General features: G+C 42.2%; 1 protein-coding gene across 4 annotated transcripts in view; it reads left to right on the top strand.

The window, feature by feature from the left end:
* Positions 1-18141, top strand: part of Per3 (period circadian regulator 3) — a 51142-nt gene that overhangs the window by 18321 nt on the left and 14680 nt on the right. For 3 of the 4 annotated variants that reach the window (XM_028883122.2, XM_028883120.2, XM_028883121.2), the window contains exons 8-15: positions 649-755; positions 983-1139; positions 4405-4510; positions 5364-5492; positions 6068-6194; positions 12576-12708; positions 13183-13304; positions 17937-18110. In XM_028883122.2, coding sequence (XP_028738955.1) covers positions 649-755; positions 983-1139; positions 4405-4510; positions 5364-5492; positions 6068-6194; positions 12576-12708; positions 13183-13304; positions 17937-18110 — 1055 coding nt within the window. Of the gene's footprint in view, positions 1-612; positions 756-982; positions 1140-4404; positions 4511-5363; positions 5493-6067; positions 6195-12575; positions 12709-13182; positions 13305-17936; positions 18111-18141 lie in introns of all 4 variants that reach the window. The other variant, XM_037203209.1, reaches the window with a different exon arrangement.

Raw genomic sequence — 18141 nt, 5'->3', positions numbered from 1 at the left:
TCAGATTGACTAGGCCTATAGGTGTATCTCAGTACCCTAACTTCTTTCCACTGTACTAACCTTGGAGGACAGTCAAGGTCCACACTACACTACTGCTGTGTACACTATACTACACTAACGCTGTGTACACTACACTAATGCTGTATAAATTTATAGCCCACATTATCCTTGGCATCCTTCTGTTACCTATGCTCTTTCTAAATGACAACAAAGAGCACAAGACTCCTGAGGAACTTGCTAGAAATTCATGTCCAGCTTCTGACTCCAGAGCTTCTGATTCATACATTCACAGTGAGCCTGCAAGCCTGTTCGTAGGGAATGAGATGATTGTGATATAACATGTCAGGTGACTATTGGCATAGTTAGCTTGTATCTGTTCCCCATAGCACAGGCACTTAGGTTTTTGTTTCATGGATGTGTTAATGGACATCTTTTCATCTTCTTCCTTTTTAGAATTAAATAGAGAAGTTAGGGTTTGGTGGTGATGTTTCATTTTGCAGAGTGGGAGATAGAATTATTATGTATACTAAGCACATAGTTTTCAACTGAGTTATATTGCCAGTCTGAGTGGGTATTTTTAAATATATAAAAACGCCTTAACTACTTGCTCAGTGTAACATGCTTCCTGTGCTGTGTCCTGTGCCCCAGGGCAGTGCCTTTGCTGGGTTACCTACCTCAGGATCTGATTGGAACATCGATCTTAACATATTTGCACCCAGAAGATCGGCCTCTGATGGTTGCCATACACCAAAAAGGTGGGGCCTGCTCCTTTATGGAAGTTGTCATTTGCCACTGATTGGTTCTAATTTTTCAGTTCATTTCTCATTAGAGTTTAGCCTTTATCCAAATAAAAGAATGGTTAAAACTGCTAAAGTAATTGTTTCCTGCTTTAAAGTGCCGAAATCCCAAGTAGATAACTGAAGCAGGACACTTGCAACCTTGCCTGTGTAAGATTTGGTTGTAATCTTTTTGCTTTATGTAGTTTTAAAGTATGTGGGCCATCCTCCATTTGAACACTCGCCCATCAGATTCTGCACTCAGAATGGAGATTATGTCATTCTGGATTCCAGCTGGTCCAGCTTTGTGAACCCCTGGAGCCGGAAGGTTTCCTTCATCATTGGCCGACATAGAGTTCGAACGTAAGTTCATCAGTTGCTGCTGTGGGGTACACAGGTGAGTGGGGCAAATGTCACCTGTCATGGGAAAATGGACATGGTTGAGTATAAGGTCCTGAATTCAGGTTATGTTTCTACTTTCATGGCACTACCAGCACTCTGAATTTTCTGATAATGATCACAATCTTGGGTGGTGGTTCAGCTTTTAGGTCACTATAGCTGTACTGTAGATCTGTAACTCCAGGTCCAGAAGATCCAGTGTCCTCTCCTGGCCTATGCAGGTTCCAGGTATGCTCATGGTGCACAGACATACACTCAGGCAAATACCATACACACAAAAAATTAAATTAAAAAATTTTAAAGATTTAATTTTATATGTACAAGTGTTTTGCTTGTGAGTGTGTGCCTGGGGCCCAGGGAGGCCAGAAGAGGACACTGGATCCCCTGGAACTGGAGTTACAAACTCTTGTAAGCAGCTATGTGAGTGTTGGGAACCAAACCCAGGTCTTCTTCAAGAGCCAAAAGTGTTTTTTTTGTTGTTGTTGTTGTTGTTGTTTTTCGAGACAGGGTTTCTCTGTGTAGCTTTGGAGCCTGTCCTGGATCTCACTCTGTAGCCCAGGCTGGCCTTAAACTCACAGAGATCTGCCTGCCTCTGCCTCCCGAGTGCTGGGATTAAAGGCGTGCGCCATCACCGCCTGACCCGAAAGTGTTCTTAACCATGCAACCATCTCTTCAGCCTCTGACTTTGCTGTTTCTTGGTTAGTTCTTCCATCCAGCCTGGGCTGGGCAAGCGTTCTCCCACTGGGCCACATCATCACCCAGTCTCACACTATGCCAAGCATAATGCCTGCTTTATAAGACTTGATGAGGTGATATATCTGACTCAGTATTCCTCATTGGTACCCACTCTACCAAGGCCCCAAGAGGTAGTTTCATGTCATGACAAATGTGTAAACCTCGGTACCTAGACTGGTGGTCCCTCCCCTATCTCTCCTCTCCCTTTAATAATGAGGGGACCTGGGGAAGGTTGACATCCCATTGAAGGGATGATACTTGTAAAGCAATTGAAACAATGACTATCACTCTTTAGGGCAGTGGTTCTTAACCTTCCTAATGCTAGGACCCTTTAGTACAGTTCTTCATGCTATGGTGACCCCCAACCATAAAATTATTTTGTTGCTACTTTATTTATTTATTTTGCCACTGTTATGAATTGTAATGTAAATATTTTGGAGATAGGAGCTTGCCAAAGGGTCACAACCCTCAGGTTGAGAAGCGCTGCTTTATGGCCCTTGAAGATGTTATTTTCATATTCTTAAAATCTAGCAGTTTCTTAGGAGGAGGTCCTGTAGCAGGAATCTTAAAAGTTCTTATTAATAAAATCAAACCCGAGGCCAGTTATTGGGGTCAATGCTGGTAGATAAGAGAGACAGACCAAGCCACAGCTATCTCACCTTGCCAGTTCCTCAGCTGGTCCTGTTTCCTCAGACTGGAAGCCTCTGAGTCCTCATCCAGAATGAATCTCAGCTGAACTGTGCTGCTCCAAAGCCTGAAAGCTTAACCAGCCAAATGCTTAACCAGCCAAATGCTTAACCAGGCAAATGTTTCTAGTTTCTGGTCCTCACGCCTTATATACCTTTCTACTTTCTATCATCACTCCCTAGGATTAAAGGCTTGCTTCCTGGGATTAAAGACGTGAGTCACCATGCCTGGCTGTTTCCAATGTGGCCTTGAACTCACAGAGATCCAGAGGGATTTCTATCTCTGGAATGCTAGGATTAAAGGCGTGTGCTGTCACTGCCTAACTAGTGGCTTTTCTGTTCTCTGACCCCAGATAAGTTTATTAAGGTACACAATATTTTGGGGAACACAATACCACCACAAGGTCCTACTAAATGTTAGTTTCTTGTCTTTGTTATCTTTGTTGGCATTCACTGTATTCAGGTAGTAATTCTTATTTTGTTTTTTAATTTATCATGCAAGATGGGATACAATGACATGACACACGTATAGAGCTCAGAGAACATCTTGTGTGGGTATCACTTTCACCGAGGGTTCTGAGGTCAATCTCCAGTCATAAGCCTGCACAACCAATGATTTTACCATCTCAGTGGGCCATTGTAAGTCCTCTGAAGTTTGTCGATAAGCTGGGAGGTAGTATTGCCACTGCCTCCTTTTCACCACTAGGATGGGCTGTAGAGTCATCTTTATCAGACAGCGTAGGTGATTAGCAGCTTAAATTTATTTATTTATTTATTTATTTTTTATTTATTTATTTATTTATTTATTTATTTTTTGAGCCAAGGTTTCACCATGTAGTTCTGGCTGTCCTGGAACTCACTCTGTAGACCAGGCTGGCCTCAAATTCACAGAGATCCTCCTGTCTCTGCCTCCCAAGTGCTGGGATTAAAGGGGTGTGCTGCCACATCCAGCTAAGTTTTTTTAAGTTTTATTTTTACTATTTTTTAAATTATGTGTAGGTTAGGAATGTATACCTGCATGTGGGTGTGTGCAAGTACCCTTGGAGACCAGAGGCCTCACATCCCCTAGGAGCTGGACATATAGATGGTTATGAGTCACCTGACATGGGTGTAGGGATCAAACTTAGGTCCTCTGGAAGAGCAACAGGAACTCCTAACCACTGAGTCGTCTCCAGCTCAGATTTAAGCATTTACTGCCTGGCAACTTCAGGGTCTTAACGAATACTGAGAAGTCCACTCAGTCAAATTTTGAAACCAGTCTTTACTGAACCCCTTAGGAGCAAAAGAAGTATCTTATCACTGGTTTTATGAATACAGGTACATTTACTAAATTTATACACACACACACACACACACACACACACACACACACACACACACACACACACACACACCTGAACATGTTACACAAAGATCAGTGTTGCAGAGAAACTTAAACTGTACCAGGTGTTTGCCTATAATCCCAGTTCTTAGGAGGCAGAGATAGGAACAAATGCTCCAGGCTAGCCTGGGCTAATTGTAGCAAGACTTTGACTCAAAAAAACAAGGGCTGAGGATGTAGCTTAGTAGTGGAGTGTTTTCCCAGCATGTACAAGGTCCTGTGTTCTGTCCCCAGGATCATGCGGGTTGGAGACTGTTATATCTAGTTTGTTTCTTTGGGAATTTTAACTCCATATTTTCTGTATCTAGAGTTAAGGAGCTATTTCATCAAAACATAGCTTATTCTTTAAATGGTCCATTGAAAGCACTTTATCTTCATTTTAATAAATTCAGTTTCTTGGCTCATTGTTTCTCTTGACGTTTTATAGGAGCCCATTAAATGAGGATGTTTTTGCTACCAGAATAAAAAAGGCAACCGATAACAACAAAGACATAACAGAATTACAAGAACAAATTCACAAACTTCTCTTGCAGGTAAAGTGAGAGATTTTTAAAACACATCATTCACAAAATTGTGTTTTATGTTAGTTCGGTCTTAGTAAAGTCATAAGAACACAGTGAGGAGAGAGTCTTTAGAAATGTTTGCTTTTCCCTGTGCTTCTATGGATTAGGTTCTGGTCATTTTGTTCCTTATTCTTGTGAGATGCACAGGCCCCTCAGCCCAGCACCTGGGCTGTAGTGACGGGGCAGACCCTTGACTTCTTGCTTTCTTCATGAGAGAATTCTTCTCATGCTTCAGACATCAGCAATGTGCTCAGCTCCCGAGTTTGTGCTTCAGTGTTTTTTAAAATAATTCAGTTTTTAAAAGTAGAAGAGAGATATGATTGGTCTCAGTATCTCTTGCCATTATAAGGGAAGAACAAGGAAATGACCTATTGAAAAGAGCAACCAAAGATGGGTTCTGTTAGTAAATAGAGTTGAGTGTGTCCCCACATAGAATATGAACCCAGAGGTTTTCCAAAATGTCTTTGATAAAATCTCTAGGGTTCGTAAAGTGTCTGAAGTTTTATAAAACTCTGTTTTTGTTTTATGTGTTCTGTCTATTCTAAATTTATTATAAAGAACTAAAGTTTGTTTTATTTCATTAAATTATCTGATTTACAAAAAATCAGCTATCTTATGGCATCTAAAAGGACGAAGTGCTGTAATCCCCACCTAGACTAGAAAGTTAGTCTCTGCCCTGGGAATAGGAAGGCACTGAGGCATGGCTCCCACCAGCATCCAGGCTAACAGCTCTTAGCTTTGTGGTGATTGTAGATTAGAAGCTCTGAGGAGAGTATCCTTACCACTTACACAGCAGTAACTGAACTGGGCCCCTTCCTCCTAGCCGGTTCATGCCAGTGCTTCTAGTGGTTACGGGAGCCTGGGCAGCAGCGGCTCACAGGAGCAGCACGTCAGCGTCACCTCTTCCAGTGAGGCAAGTGGACACTGTATGGAGGAAGCACAGAAGGAACAGGTGTGTGGCAGATGTGTTTTTGTGCAGATGCAACGTGTCTGTCTTGGTCCTGCACCTGGTGACATCTTGGGATTTGTCATTTGACAACTTTCTATTTATTTTAGAAAATGATTTGAATGGATCTAGATAAATGTCTGTAAAAAGAAAGTCTGAGATAGGCTTGGTGGCACACACTTATAATTTCAGCAGTCGGAGGGAGAGCAAGAGCCCAAAGGCCGGCTGGGCTGCATGATAAGGACCCTGTCTTGTAGAGGAAAAAAATCACCTTTGCAAGGTGACCCTCAGATTAATTGTGTGCTTTTCTAAAAGCAGTGTGCCATATAGGTGGATGTACAGTTTGATTGGCATCAGTGTGCCATGGATAGGTGGATGTACGGTTTGATTGGCATCAGTGTGCCATAGATAGGTGGATATACAGTTTGATTGGCATCAGTGGCTCAGCAAGAAGTGGAATTGAAGTGAGGACTGCTTTTAGTCATGTCTCAGAGATCCAGAAGTGAAGCGTGTATTGTTTGTGTGTCTTTTAGTGCACACTTCTACATTTTTAAACCTATTTTATCATTCTTCTTCCTAAGATGACCTTGCAGCAGGTCTATGCCAGTGTAAACAAAATTAAGAATGTGGGTCAACAGCTCTACATTGAGTCAATGGCCAGATCTGTCAAACCAGTGATGGACACATGCATGGAGCTGCAGGGTGGTGGTAAGTCATTGACAGTAGTAATATACTGGCTGCACAGTACCACTTGGAAGCTAAATGGTTTTCAGATGTAGCTCAGTGTGCTTTAATAAAGAATTAGCTTTTTGATACCATCTGTGTGAATTAGGTTTCCTGTTACTGTGAAGAGGCACCATGACCATGACAACTCTTACAAAGAAAACATTTAATTGGGGTGACTCGCTTACAGTTTCAGAGGTTTAGTCCATTATCATCATGGTGGGGAGCATGGTGCTGTGAAGGCTGGCATGGTGCTGGAGTAGTAGCTGAGAGTTCTACATCTTACAGGTAACAGGAAGTCGACTGAAAGTCACACTGAGGGAAGCTTGAGGAAAAGAGACCTCAAAGCCCTCCCCCACAGTGACACACTTCCTCCAACAAGGCCACACCTCCTAATAGTGCCACTCCCTTTGGGGGCCATTTTCTTTCAAACCACCACACCATCAGATTCTTAGTTTCTTTCCTTTCTGAGCTATCCAAACCCAAAAGAAAATTTTTAATACATTTCAGATAATAAAGAATATTGAGATAATCCTTTCTGTCATTTCAAATAAATGAAAAATAATCTAAACTGAGTGGACAGCATTGGCCTTTTGAGCTTTTCTTGAATGTGAGATAAGGCTCACTCTAAAAGTATTGGGTCAGTTGATTATATTCAGTGGTTTTATTCTGGAAAGCTGCCTAGTTACATCACAGGCAAAAAAAAATCTGTATTTGGAGATTGTATTGGATTGCTGGGGAAGGAACCCAGGGTCTTGTTAGGCATGCACTCCTTCATGGAGCCACACTGCTGGCCTGTGTACATTGACTTACTACTTGCCTATTGTCATTTACACACTGATTGTTTTTAACTTAACTATCTTTTCTTTCATTTTTCTCCTCGAAGTTTAATACAACTTTAGAAATCATAAATTTTGATCATGTAAATTTTATAATAGTATTTATCATTGTCAAATGCAAGCATACATAACATGGGTGACATTTACTTTCTAAGACCAGTAATAACAACAGCTGGGTTGTTCAGGATCTGTCATGACTTGAAGGCAGCAGACTAGGGAGGAGGTGGGTCAATGGGTAAAGTCCTTGCTGCATAAGTATGAGCACTCAAATTCGGATCCTCAGGACTCATGTAAAGGCTAGGCCTGACTGTGCATGCTGGTAAATCCAGTGCTAAGGTGTGGAGGCAAGCAGATCCCAGGGACCCACTAGCCAGCCAATCTACCCAGCTCAGCTCCAGGTTCAGTGAGAGACCCGATCTCAAAAAATAAAGTGGAGATACAGATGAAACCCAAAATTGACCTTTGATCTCTACTCACATGCACACATACGTAACACTCCCACACCCCAAACCAACTCAAACTACTGATCGCACGTTACTGTAGCCTTGGGCACTGTGTAATGTTATATCAAAGTTTCTGAGATCGCCAGGTGTAATAGTATATATACCCCTGCAACCAAGAGGCAGAGGCAGGTAGATCGCTGAGTCCCAGGCCAGCCAGGGCTGCGAAATTAGACCCTGTTTTCCCCACAGGGTTTTTTTTGTTTTTTGTTTTTTGTTTTTTTTCCTGAGATTGTAGTTTTCAAACAAGAAGGCATTTATTTCTCACAATGTGGAAGGGTAGGATGTCTAGGGCCAAGATATGGAAGGTATCAATGAGAGCCCTGACTGCTTTGAAGAACAAGCTTGAATCCTCCCATCCTTCAAAGGAAAAGGAAAAACTCCCCCTGCATGACGGAAGAAGAAAACAACAAAAAGAGCCTTAGCTAGTCCCTCTGATAGCACCCCCATGGTTTTGAGATGGAGCCTTGCTTTGTCACTCCAGTTATCTCAAATTCCTGAGGTAAAATGATGTTCTGTAACAGGCTTCAGCATGCTAGGACTAAATGCTGCCACCACACCAAACCTCAGCTGTTTTGTGAGCTCACTAACCCCAGTCATAAAGGATATGCGAGTGCTTCCATTTTCTGCTCAGGAGCAAAGAAAGAGCATCGATCCACACCTAGAGTGAAAAAGACAGCACATCTATGACCTTTCTTTACCCCGTTGAGTACTGAAGTAGCAGCTAGCAGTTCTAGAATCCAAGAAAAGACTTGGGCTTGTGGAACAAATGAAACAAGGCACACTGGACTGCTGCTTACTGGCTGACTGCACTGGCTTACTGAATCCAGCAACATGCAAGAGACAGATTGTCAGTGCAGAGGGATAACGAGCTGGAAGTGGAGCAGATGCTCACACTCTCAGCAGCCACCACTTGAAGCACAAATCTGGGAGAGGAATTTGGAAGTGGAATCATTCATAAAACCATAGTAATAACACCGCAAGCCTGGCCTAAGGTTGCATTAATCCAAGCACAGACCTTTCCAGGGATATGACTGCTCAGTCTCTGCTGTCCTTATCAAAAAAGAAATGAAGTTTATGGAAAAGCAAGAAGGGGAAACTCAGCTCCCAAGAGACAAAGTGGTCACGGAAGGAAGACTCAAACACATAGCAATGGAGATGCCTGACAAGGTAAGATAACCGTGAATGGTGCATTGCAAGGCTGATGGGCAAAGTGGGCTGTGAGCGAAGCCAGCTCTGAGAAGGAGCTGAAGGAAAGGGTCAGACAAGACTTAGAAATTCCAGAGGTACTGTGTATCCTGCTTCCTGTTTCCCACTGATTTGTCTCTGTGATGTAAAAATGTTCATATAACCCAAGTCAAAGAGACAAACATTGATGTTTACATACTCTGGGGAGCAAACGGTTTCAACAAATCAGACATGAAAAATGGTTGTCATCAGCACACAGAAGAATCACTAAGCTCCCGCGTAGATTGTTTTGGATATCACTTAGATTCCTCAGACTGCCATGGAAACAGTAGAGCATGTTGAGTCCAGGGGTAACTTCAAACTACGTAATATGGGATTGAGTGGGACCCTAGAAGAAATATTTGAAGATATAATAATCAAGATTCTGCAGATTCAAGGAACATCGGTATTTTTAAAAAAATAAAAATTATTTTTAAGAACCTACTTGAACATAACCTGTTCAAACTGCTGAAAATAAAACCAAAGAGTACATTGTGAAGGCAGCAAGAAACAGATGACCATAACAGTTCATTTCTTCAGAAATCATTTATATAGGAAGACAGTAAACTGCCCCTTCTAAGAAAAAAAATGTCAACACAGAATTCTGTACCTGGTAGAAAATCCTTTAGAAGCAGGTTTCTCAAACAACTGAGAATTGGACAGCACACTTTTCTACCAGAAATGTCAAGGAATTTCTTTCTTTTTTTGGGGGGCTGGGGGGCTGAGACGGGGTTTCTCTATGTAGTTTTGGTATCTGTCCTGGATCTCGCTCTGTAGACCAGGCTGGCCTCAAACTCACAGAGATCCACTTGGCTCTGCCTCCCAAGTGCTGGGATTAAAGATGTGCCACCGCCGCCCGGTGGAATTTCTTATTTTTTAAAGATTTATAGTGTGTGTGTGTATATATACTAGACCGTGGAGGCTAGAGGTATTGGATCCCCTGGAGCTGGAGTGACAGGTAGTAGTTGTAGCCACCCAACATGGGTGCTGGGAATTTAACTCAGTCCTCTGGAAAAGCAGTACTCACTCCTAACCACTTAGTCATCTCTCCAGCCCCAGGAATTTCTTACCACAGAAGAAATACGATAAAACCTATCTACACTAAGGAGTAAAAAATACTGCACAAGGAATAAAAGAAAATAAGTTTTATTTGTAATTGATTTGAAAACTAACTAAAATAGTGTTGTGCATTTATGACATACAAGTAAAGCATGGCAACGGTATTGTAAGATGGTGGGGGAGTTTGGGAGAATGCACTGCTGTCCACCTTTGTCTTTGAAATGATGTAATAATTGGAGGTAAACCCTGAACACCATGTCAGTTAAGTGAAAGATGGTGAGTGAACAGACACTGTGACATAGTTAATCTACTATGGACCTTAAAGAGCTGCTGTTGTTTCTAGTGCTGCTCAATCAGCTCAGATGGTGTTGGCTTGGTAACAGACTGTGTGGCTACACTGGACAGAGACATGACTTATATCCCATGTGAGATGGGGCAGAGCAGTGAGAGTCCACCACACTATTTAGAATAGTGTACAGTTTAAAATGGGAATAGTTAACATCTGCATCTTTCCACTTGATTTTTTTTCTTTTTTCTTTTTTTCAAGTTCACAAGTGACTATGGGTAACTGAAACCATGGAGTTGGTGTTGGTAGAGCCTTGTCTAGGGTGTGCAAAGCTTTGGGCTCAATCTCCTGTCCTCCAGAAAACCAAAAACTTAATACACTGACACCATAGGAAACAAAAGCAGCCACCAGTGATGGGGTACACACTGAGATTGAAAGGGGAGAGGAGTTGACTACAGAGAGGTAGCTGAGAATCTGCACTGCCAAGATCCATAAACAGTAATCCCACTCTAGAATATAGAAAGAGCCCAAGGCTGTGTGCGGATAAATCTGCTAAGCATGGATGGCATAAACATACTCAAGGCGGTAGATTAAGTAGCTTTAGAGAAGAAGAATAATATATTTTAACTGGACACCAAACACAGAATACTAATATGCATAAACACGGTATCCAGGTTGGTATTTTTATCACCAGGAGAATTCTGAAGTTACTTTGTATGTATATACTAAGGTTGAACAAATTTATGTAAATATTATAGATAATGATAACAAGGTTTCTCACTATTGGAGAAGTTTCAAGTAATCAAAGGAGGAATTCTAGAATAAATTGTCCTGGACTGGTGGTAGAAGCATGTGGAAGAAGAACTCAGGCATTCAGGTGGTTGGCTGGACAGACAGACAGACATGGGTTAACATACAGACTGTATATCAGTTCTGACCATTAGAGAACTTACAAACATAGACACACCAGCATCTTGGTTTCTGGGTGTATTTTTTCCAACAAAAGGAACCAGGGCCAGAGAGTAAAGATGTTCAAGAGACAGATATCAGAAGGACACAGGACAGATTTTGGAAGAGCTTCAAGTAGCCCAGGCTAGGACAGTTTGAGTAACAAAATTCATCATGACAGTGTTGCTATGCAACCCACCAAATTAAATAACCATAGGTCACTGAAAAGTGACTGGAGGAGTAAGTGAGGACCAAGGAGCCGAGTTACAGTCGAGTTAAGATAGGACCACCAGATTCATTGAGGTCCTGGACTAGATCCTGAAATAAAAGCTAGGTTTAGTGATAACCCAGTCAAAATTCAAGGAAAGTCTTCACCCCAATGAAGCATTCCTCCACGGTGAATTTCATGGTTTCATTGTGTCACTTTGTGAACATTAGTGGACACTTCAGGGAAGGATATGATTTTGTACATTGAAATGGGACTCTTCAAGAAGTCATTTTTCTAGCCAGGCGGTGGTGGCGCATGCCTTTAATCCCAGCACTCGGGAGGCAGAGGCAGGCGGATCTCTGTGAGTTCGAGGCCAGCCTGGTCTCCAAAGCGAGTTCCAGGAAAGGCGCAAAGCTACACAGAGAAACCCTGTCTCGAAAAACCAAAAAAAAAAAAAAAGAAAAAGAAGTCATTTTTCCAGGGAGGCCTCACCAGGTCAGCTAAAAATGCCCATCACTAAGAGCAGCAGTAGCAAACGCCGCAGACCTGTCAACTGTGTGACGTCGTCATTCTTGGTTCCATAGCACCGCTTTACATGGTTTTCCTCTGCCTGTTTTTCCGTCGCCTTTACTGGCTCGCCCTTCTCTTCAGGGGGTTCGGGTTCTCTAGTACTCAGGCCTAGAGATATTTCCCTTTCTCCACACCTGTGCCGCTAGCCACATTTGGTAATTTAAGTTCAAATTCAAACCAACACAGTATTATTTTATTATTCCTTATTGTGGTGGCCTATTTCAGGAGCTTCACGTGATGATGGCTAGCGGGTGGGACAGCACAAAAACAATGTGTCAGTCCCAAGCAGTGCTGCATGCTTCACCTTGCAACACTTGGGATAGGTGTGATATCCAGTTGTTCCCATCCCCGTGTCCACTGACCAACTCTACAGGTGTTCATAGGACAAGTGGTTACAAGGTGGGGTGACACACAGCATTAAGTGTCTTAGCTGGTTGTAATAAGTAGTGTTAGCTTCACATTCGGCATCCCCATCAGCCTGTCATCTGATAGTTGCTTTGGTAATCCTTGCCTGAGATTAAAACAAAAAAAAAAAAACTAGTGTAATCATTCTGTATAACTTGCTTTTGTGCCTTATTTTATTCATTTTACTGATATTTTTGTGTCAGTGCATTTAGATCTGAGCACATGTTTAATGACTGTATAATATTTTGTAATGGGTGTGGTGAGCTTACTATTTTCTTAATACATGCTAATATTTTAATTGTATATGTTTTTATTTTCTTTCAGATGAGCAGAAGGACTTTTCTTCCTCTCAGACACTGAAAAATAAAAGCCTGTGTACTGGCTCTTATGAGGATCTGAGGCTAGAGCAGCATAGTTCGTCCTATCAGCAGATGAACTGCATCGACAGTGTCATCAGGTAAGAAGTGCCAGTGATGGCAGTTCAGCCGAAGCCTAGCTCATCACTGGAGCATACAGCATCTTCAGAGGTGTTTGTGTTAAGTGATAGGATCAGTTGATGCATGTGGAGCTCTTAGAGCTGCTGGGGACAGTGGTGCTGAGTCCTGTTAGCATGGGGTGCCTGTTACATACAGTTCACAATTGATTGAAATTTGTGGAGGGCACAAAAAGTAAGAAGCTGCATCTCTCTGTGACAGCTGTGGTATAGTGAACGCATAAGCTGGTCAGAATCAAATGGTGTAAGATGTGAAGACCAATTAAAGAACATAGTGAAAGATACTAGTATAAGTCACTAACCCAGGCTGGGATGGTCAGGGTTGACTTCATCCAAGAAGGAAGGGCAAAGTCTCCCATGCCTCAGTGGGGTAAGTAAAGCACAGAAGTGGGAATAGTTTGGTGGAGCTGATACAAAGACAGCTCACTTCTGTTGTAGGTACCTGACGAGCTACAGTCTCCCAGCCTTGAAAAGAAAGTGCATATCCTGCACAAACACGTCCTCATCCTCAGAAGAAGCCAAGCCAAGCCATGAGGTGGACTGTGGCATGGTGCTGCAAGGTAGCTAAGTGTCCTCAGAGCAGATGACTTCATTGTTTTTTGTCTCTGTCTTTATTTTATATCTCAACTGAAGTTTCCCTCCCTCTTCTCCTCCCAGTCCCTCCCTACCATACTTGTTCTCTTCCTACCCCCCAATCCACTCCTCCATTTCTTTTCAGGAAAGAGCCAGGCCTCCCATGGATATCAACCAAACATGGCATATCAAGTTGCAGTAAGACTAAGCACCTCTCCATGTGTTAAGGCTGAGCAAGGCAACCCTGTAGAAAGATATATAGGGTCCCAAAGTCCTGCAAAAGAGTCAGAGACAGCCCCTGCTCCCACTGTTAGGAGTCCCACAGGAGGACTGTCACCTATAACAGAGGCCCAGGTCAGTCCCATGTAGGCTCCCTAGCTGTCAGTTCCGTCTCTGAGCCCCATGAGCCTAGGTTAGTTGATTCCATGGATTTTCTTGTGATGTCCTTGACCCCTTTGGCTCCTACAGTTCTTCCTCTCTTCTGTAGGATTTCCCAAGCTTCGCCTAATATTTGGTTGTGGGTCTTACCATCTGTTTTCATCAGTTTCTGGATGAAGCATCCCTGATGACAATTGGGCTAGGCATCTATCTACGAGTATAACAGAATATCATTAGGCATCATTACATGGGCAATTTTTTTTCTCCAGCTCGTGTTTGGTTCTATCCTAGGTCTCTAGATCATCCAGCCTGTGGGTCCTGGTGCTCCAGGTAGTGTCAGGGGTAGGCTTACTCTCCTGGCATGGATTTTAGGCTAAACCCAGTCATTGGTTGGCCACTCCCTCAGCCTCCAGGCCACCCTTATCCCAGCACATCCCATAGGCAGGACCACTGTAGGTTGAAGGTTATGTGTATAGTCAGATTTTTCATTGGGCCAACAGCTCACAAACAATGAAACAGAGGCTGGGCAATGTTGCATGCCTTTAATTCCAGCTATTGAGAGGCAGAGACAGGCAGATCTCTGTGAGCTCGAGGTCAGCCTGGTCTACAGATAGAGTTTCAGGACAGCTAGGGCTGTTACACAGAGAAACCCTGTCTCAGGGGTGGGGGAGGATGACACCGATTTATTATTAATTATAAACTCTCAGCCTATAGCCTAGGATTGTTTCTAACTATCTCTTATAACTTAAATTAACCCATACTTTTTAATCTACGTTCTTCCATGCACTTGTCACTTCATCTCCATTTTGCCCATCCTGCTTCCTCCATATTTTGGCTAACAACCCGCCTTTCCTCTTTTTTTTTTTCCCTCCGCCTTTCTTCTTCTTCTAAGACCTCTCTGTCCAGAAGTCCTGCCTATACCTCCTGCCTAGCTATTGGCTATTTAGCTTTTTATTAAGCCAGTCATAATGACACATCTTCACACAGTGTAAAGGAATATTCCACAAAATATGTGGCTGGGTTACTGTCCCACTCGCTTCACTTGAAATCTTGCTTGGTCCCAGGAGATGGCCAGTTCAGGCTAGGTACCCCCTATGGCTAGGAGTCTTAGCTGGGGTCATCCTTATAGATTCCTGGGAGATTCCCTTACACCAGGTTTTTACCTACCCCAAAATGCCCTCCCTTTCCAGTAGTCTCTTTAAGTACTCTCTCCTTCATACCCCCCAAAACCTGATCACTCATGTTCCCATCCCCACCCACCCAAAGTCCACTCTTGAAACCTTTTCTATTTCCTCTTCCCAGGGGAATCTGGGCATTCCCCCCCCCCTTGAACCCTTCATGTTACCTAGTCTCTCTGGGCCTGTGGACTGTAGCATGGTTATCCTTTATTTTACAGCTAATATCCACTTATGAGTAAGTACATACCATGTTTGTCTTTCTGGGTCTGGGTTACCTCACTCAGGATGATTTTTTTCCCATTTGCCTGTACATTTCATGATGTCATTGTTTTTAACAGCTGAGTAATACTCCATTCTGTACCACATTTTCTTTATCCATTCCTTGGTTGAGAGACATCTAGATTGTTTTCAGGTTTGGGCTATTATGAATAACGCTGCTGTGGACATAGTTGAGCAAGTGTCCTTGTGGTATGATTGGGCATCCTTTGGGTTCATGTCCAAGAGTGGTATAGCTGGGTCTTTTCTTTTTGAAGATGTATTTACTTGTATATTTTATGTACATGAGTTGTGTTTACATGTATGTCTGCATACCAGAAGATGACATCAGATTCCATTATAAACAGTTGTGAGCTGCTGTGGGTACTGGGAATTGAACTTAGAATCTCTGGAAGAGCAGCCAGTACTCTTAACTGCTGAGGTGTCCCTTCAGCCCCATGAGCCATCTCTTCAGCCCCCAGCTGGATCCTGTGGTAGATTGATTCCCAGTTGTGGTGGTAATCTAATTGTACTGAAATGTGATTTTGATTGTATGTTAATAAATAAAGTTGCCCCGGGGGTCAGAGCTATTAGAGCCATAGCAAGAGTGTGGCGGTGGTGGTACACGCCTTTAATCCCATAGATATCTGTGTGTTCAGGGATATAGCCAGCATTGGAGACATATGCCTTTAAGACTTAGGGGGCTGTACATTCAGACAGTGACGAGGCAGTCACGTGTTTGGGTTTACAACCAATGAGAAGGCAGAACAAAATACTTTAAATAGACGAACAGACAGGGAATAGAGCTCTCATTCGGGAAGCTGGGATACCGCAGGCGGAAGGGTGAGATTTTAGCTCTGAGCTCTGACCTCTCGGCTTTCTCTTTTGCATTGTTTCTGTGTTTCTTATTTAATAAGACGGTTGGTTACATCTATACCCAGTTTTCTGAGAATACTGATTTCCAAAGTGTCTGCACAGTGTGCACTCCCATCAGCAGTGGAGGAGTGTTCCCCTTGCTCCACATCCTCTCCAGCATGAGCTGTCACTTGTGTTTTTGATCTTAGCCATTCTGACAGCTGTAAGATGGAATCTCAGAGTCATTTGGATTTGTATTTCCCTGATGGCTATGGATGTTGAACACTTCTTTAAGTGATTCTCAGTCATTTGAGATTCTTCTGTCCAGAATTCTATGTTTAGATCTGTACCCCATTTTTTAATTGGATTATTTAGTTTTTAAATATCTAGTTTCTTGAGGGTTTTTTTTTGGTTTTTTTTTTTTGTTTGTTTGTTTTGTTTTTTTTGAAATCAGTCCTTTGTCAGATGTGGGTGGGGTTGGTAAAGATCTTTTCCTACTCTGTGGGCTACTGCTTTATCCTATTGATGGTGTTCTTTGCCTTACAGAAGCTTTTCAGTTTCATGAGGTACTAATTTATTAATTGTTGGTCTTAATGCCTGTGCTATTGGTGTCCTGTTCAGATGTCTCCTGTGTCGTTGCATTTGAGGTTATTCTCCACTTTGTTTTCTATCATGTTCAGTGTACCTGGATTTATGTTGAGGTCTTTTATCCACTTGGACTTGAGCTTTGTTCAGGGTGATAGATATGGTTCTATTTGCATTCTTCTACATGCCGATATCCAGTTACACTAGCACCATTTGTTGAAGGTGCTTTCTTTTTTTCTGTTGTATAATTTTGGCTTCTTTGTTGAAAATCAAGTGTCCATAGGTATGTAGATTTACATCTGGGTCTTCAGTTCAATTCCATTGATCTACTTGTCTGTTTTTATGTCAATACCATGCTATTTTTATTACTATAGCTCTGTAGTAGAGCTTGAAGTCAAAGATGGTAATTCCTCCAGAAGTTCCTTTATTGTACAGGATTGTTTTAGCTATACTGGGTTTTTTGTTTTTCCATATGAAGTTGAGTATTGTTCTTTCAAGGTCTATGAAGAATTATGTTAGGATTTTAATGGGGAATGCATTGACTCTGTAGATCTGTAGATCGCTTTTGGTAGGGTGGCCATTTTTACTATGTTAATCCTGCAGATCCATGAGAATGGGAGGTCGTTCTGTCTTCAGATATCTTCTTCAAAGACTGGAAGTTTTTATCATACGGGTCTTTCACTTGTTTGATTAGATTTACCCTAAGATATTTTACATTATTTGTGACTATTGTGAAGGATGTTGTTCCTCATTTCTTCCTCAGCCCATTTATTGTTTACTGATTTTGGGGGGAGTTAATCTTGTATCCAGCCACTTGACTAAAGTTGTTTATTAACTGTAGAAGTTCCCTGGTAGAATTTTTGGGGTCACTTATGTATGCTATCATGTCATCTGCAAATAATGATACTTTGACTTCTTCCTTTCCAATTTTGGTTCCCTTAATCTCCTTCAGTTGTCTTATTGCTATAGCAAAGACTTCAAGTACTGTATTCAATAGGTATGAAGAGTGTGGACAGCCTTGTCTTGTTCTTGATTTAAGTGGAATTGCTTTGAGTTTCTCTCCATTTAATTTGATGTTGGCAATTGGCTTGCTGTATACTGCTTTTATTATGTTTAGGTATGTCCCTTGTATCCCTTATCTCTCCAATACTTTTATCATGTTGGATTTTATGGAAGGCTTTTTAAGCATCTAATGAGATAATCATGTAGTTTTTTTTTTTTTTCTCCTTTCAATTTGTTTATATGGTGGATCACAGAATCCTGGTGTCACCTTATCTCTGTGTGGCTAATGGCTTTAATTTGTTAGTTAGTGACTTCTGCAAGCTTCCATTTAGGATTTTTCACCGTCAGTTTCTCATATATCACCAGATACTGAACAGATGCTGAACGTACCTAAACAGGAAACTCCAACAACTGGACCATCCACAGATGCTGAGGGAGGTGTCTCGTGGACCCTGTCCACTGCTGCACTGAGCATGGGGTCTGGCATCAGCCAGCACAGCTGCAGCAGCACCGCTGGCCATGTCCCGCCCCTGCACTCAGGTACCACTTTTGCCTTTTGATGAGAAAGGAA

Source organism: Peromyscus leucopus, chromosome 2 (assembly GCF_004664715.2).
Source record: "Peromyscus leucopus breed LL Stock chromosome 2, UCI_PerLeu_2.1, whole genome shotgun sequence".
NCBI classification, from domain to species: Eukaryota; Metazoa; Chordata; class Mammalia; order Rodentia; family Cricetidae; genus Peromyscus; species Peromyscus leucopus.
Note: the sequence above shows the minus strand (reverse complement) of the source record. Positions and strands in the feature narration are given on the sequence as shown.